Genomic DNA, 20,090 nt, shown 5'->3' with positions numbered 1-20,090 from the left:
AAAGAATTAAACTACTTCAGTCTGTGTGCATTGAATTTATTTAATACACGAGTTTCACAATTTGAGTTGAATTACTGAAATAAATGAACTTTTCCACGACATTCTAATTTATTGAGATGCACCTGTATATATATATATATATATATATATATATATATATATATATATATATATATAATATATTATTATTATTATTATTATTATTATATATATATATTTTTTAGTAACTTACCCAACACTGCCAGAAAGTCTTGGAGAAGCTAGAGAAGAGAGGACACCAGCGGCAGTTTATGCAAACTGCTGTGCTCATGATGCTGTGTCCTGCAGGCTTTCGTCATGCCACGCACAGCACGTTTTAGTTTATAAACAGATTTAGCACTTATAACTTGCCGATTTCTTCTTCCCAAAAATTCAGAAATATTATGTTTGTTTTTTTTACTTTGTGGTGAAAAATAACTGTAGCGAAGTTGAATACTTCATTTTTAATCAACTCAAGTACTTTTATTTATACTTAAAGTTTAAAAATTTACTCAAGTACTGTAACGAGAGTAGTTCGTTACTAATTCGTTACTTTCCACCACTGGATTTCTCTCACTTAAAAGTACCACAGCATCATGGCCCAAAGTCAGTCTTTTATTGCTCCTGTATTGTTGCCGTGGTAGCAATCGTGTCCTGGATCCTCAGTCATTTCCTTATCAGGTACAGCTGTCAAGACTTTTTCTTAAAATGACCTAGAGAAAGAGAAATAACTCCTAGAAAGATAGAGGTAACAGAGAATGTATAGATGCTATTCTTGAGTTGTCAATAGCGTGACCCAGAACTAAGCAAGTGACATTTGTTTCAGTGTCCTCTATATTTCCAGGTTTTAGCCACACATTCACACTGGCATAATAACTTTGTAAGTGTGCTTGAAAACGTCAGGGTGAAGCTCAGCTGCTTGAAAACTGTTAGAAAAAAAAGTCCAGTTACTGGAAATTTAAAATTATGTTTACTAATTGTAAAAAAAAAAAAAAAACTGATTATGCAACACAACTAAAAGAGCCATCTGACAATATTGTGCTTTTGCTAAACTGATTTTTCAATTTGGTGGTAAAAAAAAAAAAAAAAAATGCTAGTGGTGCCTGAAAACTTTCAATTAAAACCAAACACCAAACCAAAAACAAACTAAACTTCCCTAAAATTGGACTTTTCTTTATATTTAATGTCACTGTATGGCCTAAATTTTTTCAGAATACATGCACAAAACAAAGTGACTTTTCAAGCACAACATATGCAATAGATGTTTAAAAATGCTTCACACAGAACAGTACATGCAAGGACAAAACATAATCTTATATGACAATGTACACAAGAAATGACAACTTTTACACCATGCGTTAGACACATGAACTAATATCTTGATGTGAGAAAGATGCCCAAGTTTGTTCCTGGCATGTTACTCAGCCTTACAGGCTCCTTATGGTTAGGTAAATGAAATATGCCCTAAATATAAATTAGGGATGGGGTCGGAATTAGGCATCTCCTGCCTGTAAGGAACAAGTCCGGGCACCTTTGCACAATGCGCAACTAACAAAAACACAATGGATTTATCAAAGTCTAACTCAATACTGCCCTCCCGTGTTCCTTTCTGTATACTACGCCAGGTTAATGGTAATTTGCCTACTTTCTGTCTAACCAAATACAAAACACACTACCTGTTAGGTTGCTGTTTTCTGTGAGAACAGTTCATAGCTTGAATGTATGTGGGATATACAGCTTGTTATTCACACAAACAATCCAATAGATTCTTGCCAAACCTCAATTTAAGTGTATTAACTTTTCTAACTCCTTGGCATCCAATGCTGTTCTACGAGTAACAAAATATTCAATAAATTTGTTTTCATATGCTTATGTAATTAAAGTACATGTAAATGCACCTTTATATTGAGATGGGAAATTTCAAGAACTGCAACCATACAGTCACTGACCCTGTTGCATCAAAATGTCAATATATTCAATCCGTAGAGGTATAGGCTAAAACAGGTTATGTCAGTCAATCTATTTCTAAGCAAGCACATTGTTAGGTTTTGATTTGGTTATGAGGTCTTTTATATCTCTGTGTGAATATGTGTGTGTATATACAGTTGTGCTCAAAAGTTTGCATACCCTTGGAGAATTGGTAATATATGTACCATTTTTAAAGAAAACATGAGTGAGCAGGCAAAACACATTTCTTTTATTTCTTATGGGATTCATATTCAACTGTAGGTTATAACAGAATGGCACAATCATAAAACAAAACATGGCAACAAAGAAAAAAATGAAATGACCCCTGTTCAAAAGTCTGCATACCCTTAGTTCTTAATACTGTGTATTGCCCCCTTTAGCATCAATGACAGCATGCAGTCTTTTGTAATAGTTGTCTATGAGGCCCCAAATTCTTGCAGGTGGTATAGCTGCCCATTCGTCTTGGCAAAATGCCTCCAGGTCATGCAAAGTCTTTGGTCGTCTTGCATGAACCGTACATTTGAAATCTCCCCAGAGCGGCTCGATGATATTAAGGTCAGGAGACTGTGATGGCCACTCCAGAACCTTCACCTTTTTCTGCTGTAACCACTGGAGGGTCAACTTGGCCTTGTGCTTAGGGTCATTGTCGTGCTGGAAAGTCCAAGAGTGTCCCATGCGCAGCTTTCGTGCAAAAGAATGCAAATTGTCTGCCAGTATTTTCTGATAACATGCTGCATTCATCTTGCCATCAATTTTCACAAGATTCCCCGTGACTTTAGAGCTCACACACCCCCAAAACATCAGTGAGCCACCATCATGCTTCACAGTGGGGATGGTATTCTTTTCACTATAGGCCTTGTTGACCCCTCTCCAAACATAGCGCTTATGGTTGTGACCATAAAGCTCTATTTTGGTCTCGTCACTCCAAATTACTGTGTGCCAGAAGCTGTGAGGCATGTCAAGGTGTTGTCGGGCATATTGTAACCGGGCTTTTTTGTGGCATTGGTGCAGTAAAGGTTTCATTCTGGCAACTCGACCATGCAGCTCATATTTGTTCAAGTATCGTCGTATTGTGCTCCTTGAAACAACCACACCGTCTTTTTCCAGAGCAGCCTGTATTTCTCCTGAAGTTACCTGTGTTTTTTTCTTTGTATCCCGAACAATTCTTCTGGCAGTTGTGGCTGAAATCTTTCTTGGTCTACCTGACCTTGGCTTGGTATCAAGAGATCCTTGAATTTTCCACTTCTTAATAAGTGATTGAACAGTACTGACTGGCATTTTCAAGGCTTTGGATATCTTCTTATATCCTTTTCCATCTTTATAAAGTTCCATTACCTTGTTACGCAGGTCTTTTGACAGTTCTTTTCTGCTCCCCATGGCTCAGTATCTAGCCTGCTCAGTGCATCCACGTGAGAGCTAACAAACTCATTGACTATTTATACACAGACACTAATTGCAATTTAAAAAGCCACAGGTGTGGGAAATTAACCTTTAATTGTCATTTAAACTGGTGTGTGTCACTTTGTGTGTCTGTAACAAGGCCAAACATTCAAGGGTATGTAAACTTTTTATCAGGGCTTTTTGGGTGATTTCTGTTATCATTATGATTTAAAAAGGAGCCAAACAACTATGTGATGATAAATGGCTTCATATGATCACTATCCTTAAATAAAAGACATTTTTCAAAATCAATGCCAAAATTTCACAATTTCTGCCAGGGTATGCAAACCTTTGAGCACAACTGTGTGTGTGTGTGTGTGTATACATACACACACACACACACACACACAGTTGAAGTCAGAAGTTTACATACACCTTAGTCAAATACATTTCAACTCAGTTTTTCACAATTCCTGACATTTAATCGTAGAAAACATTCCCTGTCTTAGCTGTTCCCAGCTTTTATTTCTTTCATCACATTCCCAGTGGATCAGAAGTTTGCATACACTTTGTTAGTATTTGGTAGCATTGCCTTTAAATTGTTTAATTTGGGTCAAACTTTTTGGGTAGCCTTCCACAATCATCTCACAATAAGCTGCTGGAGTTTTGGCCCATTCCTCCAGACAGAACTGGTGTAACTGAGTCAGGTTTGTAGGCCTCCTTGCTCACACACGCTTTTTCAGTTCTGCCCAAAATTTTCGGATTGAGGTCAGGGCTTTGTGATGGCCACTCCAATACCTTGACTTTGTTGTCCTTGAGCCATTTTGCCACAACTTTGCAGGTATGCTTGGGCTTTACAAAAAAATACTACAACTTCACAAAAATCTTCTAATCTAAATTCTCTAATTAACATCATCATTTTCAACATCGATCCGTGCTCCATGGATGTTTCTTTTACTTTTAATATGCTAAAATTTCGAGGAATTTCTTAAGAGTATTACACTGATATTAAACATTACCTTGACATTACAAAAAAACAAAACATTAAAAACAGTTGTGACAGAGAAATAATTAAAAATTAGCCAATGAGAAATTTTCAAAATAATTTAATAAAAATTTCCACAACTGACATTACGAGACATTACAAAAACAGAAGTTATTTGAAAAAACAAACAAAAAAAACAAAGTGTTTTCTTAAACTTGAGGTTCACTCAATGCATTTTAATACCAAAGCTGTCACACTGTTACCAGTCACACCACCAAACTGAAAGCGAGGGGTGGGCAGTTCTTGTACCAGCTCAAAGCCTGCAAGCAATGCATTACAACTATATTACAACCATCAGAATTATTGAATAGAACAATATTAGTTAGAAAAATGCTTTTTAGCTACTGTACCGGGTCTGAAGATCTGAAGCAGCTGCTCTTTGGTCCAGTTGCAGGAGGTGATGATGAAGAAACCCTCCGGCTTCATAACAGATCTTAAAGAGGCCACATAACGATTTTTGGCTTCTTCTCTGTCTTCTGGGCTCAAACTAATTGCATCAAATGTGCCTTTATCTATACATATATCAAAACTCTTCATTTCTGTGCTGGGGTTCAGGAAATCCTCCACCTGAAATCACATGTAAAACCAAGACCAGAAACCCCAAAAAAGAAAAAGAAAACATCCTCTTAAATGAATTTACTTCTGATTGTAGTCTGCTAACACTTGAAACTGCATCTAAAACAGCAACAGAATATATATATATATATATATGACAATTTCCCTACCTGAATTTGAACATTTTTTAAGCCTTGCTCTTCCAGAATATTTATGGTGAGCTCTACAGCCGCCTTGGAATAATCGATCCCAGTAAGGTTTACGAAACCATGCTTGGCCTTTGGAAATAATTCAACATTTATTATTTTAACTTTTATTTATTTATTTATTTATTTATTTATTGTGTTTATTTAAAAATTTACTTTGATGGAATAAAAATTTATTACAAAGTAAATAATTAAATGCAGCAATCAATAAATCAATAAATGCATTAATCCTTTGACTTGCCAGTTCCACAAGGAAGATCCCATTTCCAGTCCCGATGTCGAGTATGGCAGCATTTTCAGGTACATTTTTGGCTTTCATCCATTTGATCACTCTATTCATGCTTTCCTCACCAAACCTGAAGGTTGATCCAAAAAAAAACAAAAAAACTGACTGCCCTGGAGTAGGCCTCGATATACTTCCACAGAAGTTGTTCTTCATTCTTCGTTCAGGGGTTAAAAGAAGTTCTAAACAGCCGAGCAACAGTATACTGTTCCGAACATTGACACCTTCCACACCGATGTGGGAGGCATTTAAAAGTACATTTAAATATGAGGACGCTACATGTAAAACCTTAATTTATTATCAATGACTTTATGCCTCATTCTGAGTAGAATTCACATGAGGGCAGTAAAAGAATGCTTTAACACCTCAATAATGATTTTCCGACTGTTTTAGTGCCACGTAAAAAAAATGTTTTTAAATCTAATATTTTGAGAATAAAGTCAAAATTACGAGAATAAAATCATAGCTCTAAATTGAACATTAGTAGCACTTAATTTGTACTTACTACAGCACATTTCCTTAAAATAGCATTATCTAAGTAGCACGTAGAAACACTTGTAAATTAACTAGAGCTATGAACCGCTCTTAAACCCATTAAGTGCAACTGCACATACTGTTCTCGCATCTTTCATAGTTTATAAGATACAAAAGGGACATTTAATAAATTATATGAATATATATATTGATCATTGGAAAGCCATTGTACACGGTTTCAGAGGATAAAAAAAAGTGTTGAAAAAAATCACACTGAAATCACTAGGCAGTCTCCGCAGTCTGTGCACGCCACGTGATAGGTGTAAATTAGGTCTAAAGATAGATCTGAATTTACATGACACACAACACAGTATAACATTTTATTGGGCTTCTTTGATAAGCATTATTGTAATGGCAACAGAAACAGATTTGCTTAGAAGACATATGTGAGTAATGTGACTCTGCAGTTTAAAACTTAAATAGGCCAAAATAAATAATTAAACTATGATTAACAAAGGAGGGTGAGGGAGCCTGGGTAGCTTAGCAAGTAAAGATGCTGACTGCCACACCTGGAGTCACAAGTTCGAATCCAGGACGTGCTGAGTGACTCCAGTCCAGTTGGCCCAGTTGCTAGGGTGGGTAGAGTCACGTTGGGTTAACCTCCTTGTGGTCCCTATAGTGTGGTTCTCGCTCACGGTGGGGCACGTGGTGAGTTGTGCGTGGATGCCGTGGAGAATAGCGTGAGCCTCCACACGCGCTAGGTCTATGGTAACGCGCTCAACAAGCCACGTGATAAGATGCGCGGTTTGACTGTCTCAGACGCGGAGGCAACTGAGATTCGTCCTACACCACCTGGATTGAGACGAGTCACTACCCCACCATGAGGACTTAAGAGTGCATTGGGAATTAGGCATTGCAAATTGGGGAGAAAAAAATTAAAAAAAACAAAAGGAGGGTGAGTGTGCAATGAGTGATTCATTCTCCCTCTTCCTCCCTCCAATGGATGATTCAAATAGCCCTAGTCTGTTTATAAGGCAGTCACAAATGGCATTTGTGGCAAATGCCACATAATGTCAGTCAGGCTACAAGTGCACAGTAGGGTTGGGCGATATGAAAGAAATATATTCATGATATTTTTCAAAAAAATCATTCTATCATCTGTTCTTCAAAATATAATAAAGTGTGTTTCTTTAAGCGCGTGACTTTGTTTCTATAGTTCAGCCTACTGATGTTCAATTTTAATCCTGTTTTTTGTGCATCTGTTCAGGTCCCAGCCAAAAAAACAAATATGTGAGAGCCCCTTATAATGCACATCGTGCACATTCATGTTACATGCTTTTTTTGTGTCACTTTTATTAATCTCTATGAAGTTGAGAATTAATACATTTGAAACCCCGTCTTACTAAAGCCATCATTATTTCTGTAATTAAATTCTGTTATAGTTCATACATTTCAGTGCCTCGACAAGGTTACAAACAACTTCCCTATTTGTCAGTATTTCCACTTTATTTTTATGTTGAGAAGACAAATTCCAGGACATATTTTGACCAAAGCTTCAGCACCTTTGGACTGGACAGCTCCCGTAACTAATCACTTTACCTTCTACTTTGTAACGAGGGATCTACGTGCTGGTTTGGGAGACAGATGTTACTCCATCTTAAAATAACAAGCAACATTCGATAAGATGATAGTAAACGCTTAAGTTGCAACATTATCAGGAAACCCAGCCATTGTCATTCCTTTCTGTGCAAAGACACCACCTTTCTATGTAAATTATGCTCATTGTAGATTTCACTTAATTCACAAAAATTGCCTGGCGCTGTGGCGCTGTCACGAACTCAAGGACTCCTCCTGCTCACCACGAGAGGTCCCTCTCACCCGAGTTCTGAGGGCACCTCGAACTACACTTCCCAGCATGCTAACCTGGACTGATTACACTCAAACTTGTTCCTTATTTCATAGACTATTTAAGCGCAGTTCAAACAGTAATCATTGTGAAGTCTTGTTTTGCTCCTGCTAAAATTTCTGAGCGTTTACCTCTGTTTATACTGCCTGCATTTGACTTCTGCCTGTTACCCACCGTTTGATACTCTGCTGCCTGCCTTGTTTACCCATTGTTTACCTGGACTCTTACTGTGATTGTTTGCTGCCTGCCCTGACCATTGCCTGTTTATTACTACGTCTCTCATCTGCCTACGCTGTTCCATTACTGGTGATTTACCCTGCCTGTCCGTTTATGAGTTGCATATTTACTATTAAACCACATATGGATCTTAACCTCTGTTCTCCAGAGTCTGTGTTACAGGCGCAGTTTAGATCATGCTATTGCCGCAAATAAATGTAGAAAGTAGTCAAATGGATTTTATTTAAAAGAGATGTTTGTGAACATTTTCAACCCATAATTTCAGCAGTAATTCATCAAAAACTGATCAAATAATGGAGAAGAGCATTATATCTAGATCCCATGTGTAGTCGAGCACACATTTTCTGCATGTTTAAGAGATGATTTAGGTGTGTGGATCACAGTGAAGATGTACAGTCTCGGCAGGGTGTGTCAAATGCGGTCTCCGGCATCCTCCATAGCGCTCAGAATCGGCAAGCAAAATCGCAACTGCGTGTGCAAACTGCGTTCTGCACACTTTTTGCGGGCGCATTTGCACTGTTGGCTAATCTGCATAATTCCTTTAGTGAATGGGGCGCTAAACCAGTACAGAGAGCACGTGCTAGTAAATAGGGAATTTACCGGGCACAATTTATTCTTAGTGAGGTTTTTTTTTTTACGATCATCTTAACGTTTCCCAAACTAGCACAGTAGATCGCTTGTTATAAAGTAGAACGTAAGTGCTTCTTTATGGGAGCAGTCTGTTCCAAAGGTGCTGAAACTTTGTCTTCTCAAAATGAAAATAACGTGGACATACTGACAAACATGGAAGTTGTTTGTAACCTTGTCGAGGCGCCGAAATGAATTAACTATTATAGAATTGAATTACAGAAATAATGGCTTTAGTAAGATGGGGTTTCAAATGTATTAATTCTCAACTTCATAGAGATTAATGAAAGCGACGAAAAAATGCATGTAACATGAATGTATGAGATATGCCTCAAAAGGGGCTCTCACATACCCTAAAGTTTTGTTTCTTTGGCTGGGACCTGAACAGATGCACAAAGAACAGAATTAAAATAACGGACATCAGTAGGCTGAACTTCAGACACAAAGACATGCGCTTGAAGAAACACACTTTATTATATTTTGAAGAACAGACGACAGAAAAGCCGTTGATGCGCATCTCTGATGCGCTGTTTGTTCAGAGGAGTACAGCGGGAGCGTGTCTCCTGGAACACACGTAAAGCGGCAGGTTCACTTTATATAGCAGATGTATATACAACCTAAACAATTTCATCTTGAACCTAAAATGTATTTATATTTTAATTATCCTTATTATTATGTTTACATTTATAATTGTCGTCGGATCTTAATTTGTATTAGTAATTTTCCACAGATTAGAGACGGACACTTGCATGATGGCAAAAGGAAGGGTGCTTATATTCTATTTTTTTTTTTACCATTTCATTATTCTTACAGCTTTTTCATTTCGTTTGAAGTGTAATTTGAATTTAGAAATATATTTGGTTTAAGTGTTTCATGTTTCAAAACATAAATTAAAATTTTAAAGCAAAACCAATAAAGCAGGGGGGGGGGGGGGGGTTGACAATGTAATCGTACATGGCAATATGTTTTTCTAAAAATACCATGAATATATTTCTTTCATATCGCCCAGCCTATACTGTGCACTTGTAGCCTGACTGCCATTATGTAGCATGCAATTTGTGACTGCCATATAAACAGACTAGGACTATTTGAATCATCCATTGGAGTGAGGAAGAGGAGGAGGAGGGAGAGAGAGAGTGAGAGTGAATCACTTATTGCACACTCTCACCCTCCTTTGTTAACCATATTTTAATTATTTATTTTGGCCTATTTAAATTTTAAACTGCAGTCACATTACTCACATATGTCTTCAAAGCAAATATGTTCAATAAGAACATATATTTCTGTTGCCAATACAATTATGCTTATCAAAGAAGCCCAATAAAACGTTATACAGTACTGTATTATGTCATGTAAATTCAGATCTATCTTTAGACCTAATTTACACCTATCACGTGGCGTGCACAGACTGCCTAGTGATTTCAATGTGATTTTTTTCAACACTTTTTTTATCCTCTGAACCGTGTGCAATGGCTTTCCAATGATCAAAATATATTAATATAATTTATTAAATGTCCCTTTGTATCTGATAAACTGTAAAAGATGCGAGAACAATGCATGTACTAATTTATGGACCTAAGAGCGGATCATTGCTCAAGTTAATTTGAGCGTTTTTACGTGCTACTTGGATAACAATGCTTTTAGGAAATGTGCTGTAGTAAGTATAATTTAAGTGCTACTAACAATTTAGAGCTTCAGGAAACCCAGCTCAAGCATCACCCACGCCGAGCGGGACTGTGCGAATGTGTGTCTGGTTCTTTCTCCAGAATAAATTCAATTCATAACCGCTGCAGTGTCCAGATCCCAATAATAACTTTGTGCTGATGTGCCAAAAGATGAAAAAGGAATTCTTTGTTGCTAAATCCTAAACTAAAGTATGATTTAACTAAATCATCCACATCCATTTATTGCATTGATGAAGCTGCTGGCTCTTCGTTCTATCGTTGTGATAATGATGTGCTGTTTCTGGTAATTTTGACTTTATTCTCAAAATATTACTAATCTCGCAATGCTACAACTTTATTCTCGAAATATTACGAATTTATTCTTGAAATCTTCGGGGATTTTTCACGTGGCACCAAAACGCCGTTGTATGATTTAAAGTAATATATATGCAGTAGAAAATGTTTTATTTGTCTTGTTTATATTATGAATTCATGACGCTAATGCGCTAATATGCTACACACGCGTGTAGCATGTTAGTGCATTAGCCTCATGAATCCATAACATGCGCCGGTTACACTGTTATTGTGATTTATGATGACCGTGATACCATTGCAAAGATGAGTGTATAAAAGTGTTAATGTGCAGAACAAAGATAAAACAATGATGATAGAGATAGATGTGTAAATGGCATATGGCACATGAGTGAATGGACACTTGAGAAGATTTGATTCCTTTAGCAGACAAGAAAAAAAAAAATCACATGACATGGACTTGGAAAATGTCTCTAAGTGAACGATCATACAGATGTAGGTACATTTGCACCAACTTGCTAATAACTCTGCACATCGATGTGTACATGTTGACTGATTTTGACTCACTGAACAACATAAACAGAATTATCCATCGGCCTCAAGATAGGTGGAGCTCCAGGTCACACTTACCAATGGCAGTAAGGTGTTTAGCAGCCTGTAAGAATTTTTCCTAAAAGTTTACCCCAGCGAGCTGTTACGAACCACCGAAACGAACGCAAAAAAAACCTTTTCCTAGTATATCCTTAATACAGTACTTTCTGATGTGGTTTGGAAATGTGTCATGGCCAAAATCAGTGCATTAAATCTTCTGTTATTGTTTTGATTTGAGTCATAGCCTTGCTTTGGAGCAGAAAATAAGCATGGAAGCACATTTAGAAACAGAGATGTTCAACCAAGAATGTCTGAGAGGAACAAATAAAAGGCAACATTACCATATTTCACCCACATCCCCAATATCCTTGTAAGTCTGCAGCTCCCTTTTATAGGCATCATCCCAGCTTTGAAGAAACAGTAAAGTGGTTAAAATAAATCACTTGATTATTTCTGAGATAAAACAGACCTTGAAATATTAGTTTTTATCATAATTCATTCACAAGTTGGGTATTTTTAAGCAAGTGAGCGGAAACAAAAACTAAATTAGACAAATGTCAGATGATTCAATGTATATAATTTTATATGTAACTTTTAACTTGCAGAAGTTGCTAGGTAGAAAAGACAACATGCAGCTGTGCTTTCAGAAAAGAAAAACACCCCTACTGTGTGTGAGTACCTAATACCGGGGCTAACTTTAAAAAAGTACAGTCTCTTACAACTCCTTTGTTCCCAGTTTTGATGGAGCAAAATCATCTTGTGATTCAGTACACTGCGCCGGACAGTCTTCTGCTCCACGCGTGTTCACTGACGGATCCATCATCATTAAGACACTTCTCATCAACATCCGGTGACGTAATGCTGAATTTGACAGGCAACAAGGCAACACTTCAAAATAAAAGTTGCATGTGGTGGATTATTTGATTACTTTTTAAAATAACAACATTGAGTGTCACTAAGTGTCTAACATTAAATGCTTACAATCCCTGTGTTTTATCCCCTTTATCTCAGTTACACAGACAGAGACAGATGTAGAATATGAAAAATGTAGGTTGACAATCCTATGGATTATGGATTTTATCATAATCATCAAAATCTTTTTATTAACAATGAATTATTAATAATAACTAATTATTATTATTATTATTATTATTATTATTATAGCATTTCTCCACAGGGACAAATAAAGGGTCATCGGGGTAAAAGACACATTTGATTTGATTTTCTCCCAACACACTAAACAGGAGCAAAAGCTACCACAGCACTTTCCTAAACACCTGTTTGTCACTATATGCACTCCAAAATTATCCTGATACATGAGGTCATGCAATTTCTAAAGGTTAATCTTGAGGTAATTTGATCTAATATTTAATCATTTTTAAAACTTTGCACATTTATTTTCTTAATGAAAATCCCTGAAGTTATCACATTAATTTTGAGACAAAATACTTATTTGTTATTTTCAGTTGTATTCAAGATGATTAAATCAATCCTAAAAAGAATGTGTATTCATGAACAGATTTATTATTTATTATTAAGATTATTCTTGATTTAGTCCAAAAGTGTCGGGATGTACAAATCAAAGCGCATATATTTTATTTTTTTAAATGTCTTAAAAGTTAAAAGAGTGGCCAGATAAGATTTTAGGTCAGTAAATAAATTATATATATATATATATATATATATATATATATATATATATATATATATATATATATATATATATATATATATATATGAAAATAAATCAGGTCAGATTTGTAGGCTGATGTACAGTGCGGGCTCAAAGCATTGTGGGATCGGCGCGTATGTTTCCATCATGGCGGCGTCAATTTCGGGTTACACTTTTAGTTCTGTGTGTTATCACAGCGCCAACAGCAATTCCGACCATGTAAGTACTCTGACACCTTCCTTTATGGGTACATTTTTAAAGGCACGACCGCATGCCGAAACAACGAGTAGCTGGCTGCATCAAATCACAATTAATTCATTTCCCGGTGTCATCTTCCTGGTGTGGCTATACAGTGGCTGTATGCCAAAACTTAGTAAGCTGCCTACCTAGACAGCATTGTGGGGGGCCGTTGGCGTAATAGAACATTGAAAATTGTGATTCAACTGCATTTTAGAGCGTTTCGTGTCAGTAGCATTTTGGGGATATTTAGGTCGAGTTGAGCTGACCCGCAGTGCTCTTATGATGCCTATAAATACTGACTAGGTAGGAAGTTCACTAGAATATGAGACGCAGTCAGGGTGACAGCTAACAAGCCGACAGCATTTACTAGCTTGTCAGAAAGTGACATTGCCATTAATCTATTGCTTGATTGGTAGTCACTTTAGCTGGCCGGCTAACTTGTTTGCAAATGTGAAAATCTAGCAGTGCGTGTATAGTGACGCGTCCGTAAGCTGTTTGATTCGATAATTTTTTTTTAAATTTTTTATCTGCACTCCTTTTTGCACCTGCTGTCATGCCGACTAATGTTGTAGCTGCATTGAGACCACAGAAGTTAAGCATTATGAAGTAGGTGATCTTCCATCGACCCTTAAGGCTTTGCATAGTTGGTTTCGGCTGGTTAGTCAGGTGTGATGTTTAACCAGTTCGAACCTGTCAAAGAAGTGATGTCAAGTGCTTTTTTTCCATTAATTATAATCTGAGTGACTACTATTTTAGCTTTGATTTGAGCATGTGTATTGCATTGACTGTCAAAGTATTTAATGTTCATGCATGTTTTTTGTTTTTTTTTAATTTACCACCTTCATAAATCCAATTAATTAATTAGTCCATTTGAAAATATGTATATAAAGAAACAGCCCGAAAAGTGTGTTGGATTTGTTGTCTTCCTGAAAAGCTGTTTATTTGCAGTTCTGTAATAGTGTCAGTATACCAATGTTTTAGAATTTATTTTTATACTTTACTTTTATACAACAATTAGTTCCAGTCCACTAATTTCAGTTGCTGATATTCATGTAACAGCATTGGAATTTTTCACTGATTTTATCACTCCACTTGTCTGTGTTTGCTAGTTTTGCTACTGTACATAGAATTCCAATTTTATGGTTCACACTAAGGATCGACCGATCGTGGATTTTGGTGATACTGATAACTAAGTTGGTGAGAGAGGTTGATAACCGATTAATCGGCCAATGGTTTTTAATTATTTTTTATGTTCAGACATTTTCTTATTCTTTCCTTACTATGATGGGCACATACAGGTCAGGTGCAGTTTATTGTTCAACCAAAATCCCAATAATAACCAGAAAAAAATAAAGATTTGGAGCATAACGTGGGACTTTTAACTATAAACAAGCCCGAAACTTGGACTCTTTTTTGAAATGACAGAGACTTGGCCCCTGTAACAATGCTCTGTATTAAGTATTAACCAAATTAAGCTTTTTATATATATATATATTATAATTCATCAAATGAGGTTTAATGAGGAATAAGGTTTATTATTATTCATAAAAAGGAAGTCGAAGACAATGAATGTGCTGATGGGTCACATTTTCACAGTCACGTTTTTCTTTGCATGCCCTCACTTCAACTTTAAACAGTTGATTATCTAATCAAAATATGCACTGAAGTGAAGAAAAAAATGGATGAATATTGTCAGTGATGACAGTTTTAAACAGCAAATCCCCACGAGGTGTCAGTAATTGTTTTTATTTCACCTCTAGAGTCCTCCGTTATACTGGAGAATCAAACTGTTCTAACTGTAGAATCCTCCAGCACCGGCAACAGAGGAACACAGAGAAGATGAAAAAAAATTATCGACATAGATTTTTGCAGATCATCGACAGTTCCAAAAAGCAACTATCGGCACTGATTAATCGGTAAGACCGATATCGGTCTACCTCTAGTTCATACCAATGTCACCAAACTATGTTTGTTGGCAGACAAAAGAAACTAAATATCATGCAATATTGTGCCAGTTACTCAAGCAGTTTCTCCATATTAACTTCTTGTTTATAGAAAGCAGTATCACCTTTGCATTGATGTACTGCATGTGATATTACTGAAATATAAACTGTTATGAAATGTATATTTAGATATAATATATTTCTGACCGATTCACTGTATGAGTTCTGATGGATTGAAGTCCATAACTTTATCTTTGCCATACAAATGCTGTTTTGATAGTACTGAAATAAAATGTGTGTTTATTGGCTCTTTTAGGAAGGCTTCCTGTTGGGAGAAGTGAGACAGGAGGAGACTTTAAGCATCAGTGACTCACACATCGGTAGCTCAGAATTCCTCAATGTAATAGGTAAAACCTTCTTTGCTTGCTTTTTACTGTGCCAAAGCTATAGACAAAATGTTGTGTCCTGTGTGACCATGGAACCTTGATCATGCATCGTAAAAAAACATGTATTCGATTACTGAAATCCTTGGTGGAAACCTCAGTTTATACGAGCCTCAGGTCAGAGACATAAAATTTTTCTTATTGCAGGCCATAGTGAGAAAGTATTTCAGTGCAATGGCTTTCCTTTGTGCTATAATTAGCATAGTATAACACAGGGGTTTTTATCAGTTCAAGATATGACATGACCTGCACATGGGGGCAAATGCAAGCGCGACCATATGACATCACTAAAATATCAATATTGCAGGGCTTTAGTTAGATGGACGTCAAGCCGATTGTTTAATCTCAACCTTCCAAAGTACTGAAGACTGACTTGGTTGACAGTAACTTTGATTGTCAGTAACCTGGACAAGAATAGCCTTATCTCTGAACTTCAGTACTACAGGCAGTTTACCACTTGAAAATCTTAGCATTTTATGGCCACACACCATTACCACGTTTTCAGAGTGACATTATCAGAGAGAGGCAATGGCAAAATGTGCAGATACGTCAAGATACTTACTTCTATTTCTGTGATTTTCTTGCATCTCATATGAGCTGACTGTGCAAAAGAATGTCATCACTGCATTAACAACTATTTTGTTGTTGTTGTTGTTTTGTTCAGTTCGGTTCGGTTCTGGATGCAATATTTCCCAACTTAGTTCTAACAGGCCTAAGTCATAATTTACTCACCCTTATGTCGTTCCAAACCCTTATGACTTCCTTCTATTATGAGGAACACAAAAGGAAACATTTTAATGAGTATCCCACTCTGTCAATACAATGGCAGTTGATAATGACTCATTTTGAAGCACTTTAAGGCTCATGCATCATATTCCAAGTCTTCTGAAGGTATACAATAGGTTAAGAAACAACACAAATTTGAGTCATGCTGTTTCTAAGACCTTATAGGTGAAGACTAATACATAAAAGTTGACTTTTTTGGGGGGCTCAGAAATCTTTAAAATGTCTTAAATTCAGTTTTCCAAAATTTAAGGTTTAAAAAGTCTTAAATATCTTAAATGATACAACAAAAGTCTTAATTTTGGGGGGCCTGGGTAGCTCAGCGAGTATTGACGCTGACTACCACCCCTGAAGTCGCGAGTTCGAATCCCAGGGTGTGCTGAGTGACTCCAGCCAGGTCTCCTAAGCAACCAAATTGGCCCGGTTGCTAGGTAGGGTAGAGTCACATGGGGTAATCTCCTCGTGGTCGTGATTAGTGGTTCTCGCGCTCAGTGGGGCGCATGGTAATTTGTGCGTGGATCGTGGAGAGTAGCATGAGCCTCCACATGCTGGGAGTCTCCGCAGTGTCATGCACAACGAGCCACGTGGTAAGATGCGTGGATTGATGGTCTCAGAAGCGGAGTTAATTGAGACTTATCTTCCGCCACCCGGATTGAGGTGAGTAACCGCGCCACCACGAGGACCTACTAAGTAGCGGGAATTGGGCATTCCAAATTGGGAGAAAAGGGGATTAATTTTTTTTTAAAGAGGTCTTAAATTTGGGGGCGGAAAGATGGGAATCGGGATATGACCTAATGTGATTATCAAACTTCAAAAGAAAACAGTTTAATTAAATAAATGCACGCGCTGCATCTTTTAGAGTGAAAACGCGGCACTGTATGATGATGTACTGTTGATGAAATATGACAATGTTTACTTTTAATTGTTTATATTGTAATACGTTTATTGTAGGAATGCACATTTTATATCCCTTATTTGTTTGAATGAGCAGCTGGAAGCAGTGAAGTGCAAACATTTCAAAATCCCCGGTGTATATCAAAGTTAAAGTGTATCTGGAATTTAATTAAATTTGGACTCTTGTAGCCTTTGTTTGGCCCTTCCCATAACAGGAAGAAAAGACTAAGAACATTTAATATAGGCTACCAATTAAAAAAAAAAACTGTTGGCAGACTTACTGGCTTTCTTTCAACACATTATCAAATCAGCACAATCCAATATCGGTCGACCTCTAATTTGTATTTATTTATATAATGGTACATAAACCAATTTTAATGTGATATATATGTGGAAAACATGTCTTAAGTATTTTAAACTTGCACATATCCTACCCTCTTTTACTGATAAGCAATGTTAAGGCCATGTTGAATGTGTGCCCCTGCCTGAGTAAGAGTCTGTGATACAAGATTTATTTTGAGATTGTGTGGGTTTGTTTTGGTGTGGGGATATGGTATTAATTTTATTTGTTCAGGTCTTGGAAAAAGGTTTTTTAAAAGTCTTAAATTTGATTTAAACAACTCTGCAGCAACCCTGAAATAGCTCTCCTTCAACATTAAGAGATCATGTCTCTATAATTGCCAGTTCTCCTAGAACAGGTGTGTCAAACTCAGTTCCTGGAGGGCCACAGTCCAGCAGAGTTTAGCTCCAACCCTAATTAAACACACCTAAAGCAGCTAATCAAGGTCTTCAGGAGTGCTTGAAGATTACAAGGAGGCAATTTTGGAGCAGGGCTGGAACTAAACTCTGCAGGGCTGCGGCCCTCCAGGAACCGAGTTTGACACCCCTGTCCTTGAACATCGTCATCTCTGATCAATTTTCAAAGAACTACACAAAGTGTGTCTGAAAAGTATCTTACATTTGCAGCAAGGTTATCCACGTCATATTGTCCTTAAGACAATCCTCAGGATCATGAAGGTTGTGATTCCACATTGCATGTAGCCTAACAGTTGAGGACCACAGAGCGCTATAATTATTTGAGTGTAGCCAGAGTGTTTTCTTGGCCTATTCTAAGTCTAAGGTTACTTGGCAGATTATTTGATATAGATACCTTGATACCTCACCACTGATTTACATAAATATAACATTGCCTGTATGCTTGTGAATATTTTAGAATTTATTTAGATGTTTTGGACAGTCTCAGTACACTTAGTTTTCTCAGATATTGGTGTTTTGTCAAATAAAGTAAAAGGCATGATTTCATGATTAGTCATGAGTTGAATATGATTTGACGATTAGTCATATGTTCTATTTCTCTTTCAGAGGTCCATAATCATGAACCTTGTGCACAACTGTTTAGGTAAGAACTTCCTGTCTAAACATTAGTAGATATATTCTTAATTGTTTTGAATACAGGAAACATACAGTACAATGGGCATATATTTTTCCATGTCCAAATTATCTGTAAGTTTTAATTGAATAAATAATTTATGTTTCAGCTTTTATGACTATGCAGGTAATGTCAATGAAGAAAATCTCAACAGAATCCTCAAGGACAGGAGAAAAGTAAGTAGCTTTATTAGAGGGTCAAGTAAACAATGTAATGCATATGCATACCAAAAATGTGAGAGAGCACATGACATTATTAACAGATACCATACATTGGCTTAACAATTAAAACATTTAAATTGACCCAGTTCATAAAATTGTTACGTATTTGTACATTTTCTGACTTATTTGAATTTATCAGGTTCCTACAAAAGCAAATCATTGTTTATAGATAGTGATATGCTGTCTTCTGTAATCTTTTAGATCACAATTGTACCATTTACTACAACTGTAGTAGGATTAAAGGGGTGTTCTTAGGCATGACACGAAGTGGAGTACAATACGATTTACTGAAAACTCCCTTAAAGGGATAGTTCACACAAAAATAAAAATTCTCTCATCACTCACCCTCATGCTATCCCAGATGTGTATGACTTTCTATCTTCTGCTGAACACAAAGATTTTTAGAAGTATATTTTAGCTCTGTAGCTCTAGTCAATGCAAGTGAGTGGATACCAAAGTTTTGAAGCTCCAAAAAGCACATAAAGGCAACATATAAGTAATCCATAAGACTCCAGCAGTTAAATCCATGTCTTCAGAAGGGATATGATAGGTGTGGCAGAAACAGATCAATATGTATGTCCTTTTTTTTTTTTTTTTTTAACAATAAATTCTCCTCCCTGCCCAGTAGGTGGTGATATACATCAAGAATGCAAATAGCCAAAAACAAAAGAAGAAGAATGTGAAAGTGGAGATTGATAGTAAAAAAAAAAAAGATAAAGGACTTAAATATTGATCTGTTTCTCACCCACACTTGTATTGCTTCTAAAGATATGGATTTAACACTGGAGTCTTCTGGATTACTTTTTATGCTGCCTTTATGTGCTTTTTGGAGCTTCAAAATGTTGGTACCCATTCACTTGCATTGAACGGACCTACAGAGCTGAAATATTCTTCTAAAAATCTGGGATGGCATGAGGGTGAGTAAATGATGAGAGAATTTTTATTTCTGGGTGAACTATACCCAAATATACTTTGACTATGATAAAATCACTGCAGTGCACAGCTTTGAGTGGCTTATTGCTTTTATAAAACAGCAGAAACAGCAATATGATCAAAGACATCAATGTTCAATAAACAGCATTTTAAAAAATAATAAGAGATATAAACAATGCTTTCGCTACGTAATATAGTTCACTAACTTACAGTAGCTGTAGACTGTTTACGGTTACCAAGTGACATAGCAACTTGGCACATTAATT

General features: G+C 36.6%; 2 protein-coding genes across 6 annotated transcripts in view; one reads left to right on the top strand and one right to left on the bottom strand.

The window, feature by feature from the left end:
* Window positions 1-4,455: 4,455 nt before the first annotated feature.
* On the bottom strand, window positions 4,456-12,111 carry eef1akmt2 (EEF1A lysine methyltransferase 2). The gene is made up of 6 exons (XM_051646158.1): window positions 11,986-12,111; window positions 11,608-11,673; window positions 5,414-5,528; window positions 5,137-5,244; window positions 4,762-4,978; window positions 4,456-4,671 (listed from the first exon to the last, which is right to left on the bottom strand). Exons 1-6 carry the CDS (start codon window positions 12,105-12,107, stop codon window positions 4,574-4,576), a joined length of 726 nt encoding a protein of 241 aa, XP_051502118.1. The 5' UTR covers window positions 12,108-12,111; the 3' UTR covers window positions 4,456-4,573.
* Window positions 12,112-13,069: 958 nt separating this feature from the next.
* Window positions 13,070-20,090, top strand: part of abraxas2 (abraxas 2, BRISC complex subunit) — a 13,842-nt gene continuing 6,821 nt past the window's right edge. For 2 of the 5 annotated variants that reach the window (XM_051646135.1, XM_051646134.1), the window contains exons 1-4: window positions 13,073-13,157; window positions 15,438-15,528; window positions 18,604-18,640; window positions 18,780-18,846. In XM_051646135.1, the coding sequence (XP_051502095.1) occupies window positions 13,086-13,157; window positions 15,438-15,528; window positions 18,604-18,640; window positions 18,780-18,846 (267 nt within the window). In that variant the 5' untranslated portion in view covers window positions 13,073-13,085. Of the gene's footprint in view, window positions 13,158-13,586; window positions 13,785-14,938; window positions 15,095-15,437; window positions 15,529-18,603; window positions 18,641-18,779; window positions 18,847-20,090 lie in introns of those variants that run through there. The other 3 variants (XM_051646136.1, XM_051646137.1, XM_051646138.1) reach the window with 3 other exon arrangements.

This window comes from Myxocyprinus asiaticus, chromosome 20 (genome assembly GCF_019703515.2).
Source record: "Myxocyprinus asiaticus isolate MX2 ecotype Aquarium Trade chromosome 20, UBuf_Myxa_2, whole genome shotgun sequence".
NCBI lineage: Eukaryota > Metazoa > Chordata > Actinopteri > Cypriniformes > Catostomidae > Myxocyprinus > Myxocyprinus asiaticus.
This window is presented reverse-complemented; position numbering and strand designations above follow the sequence as displayed.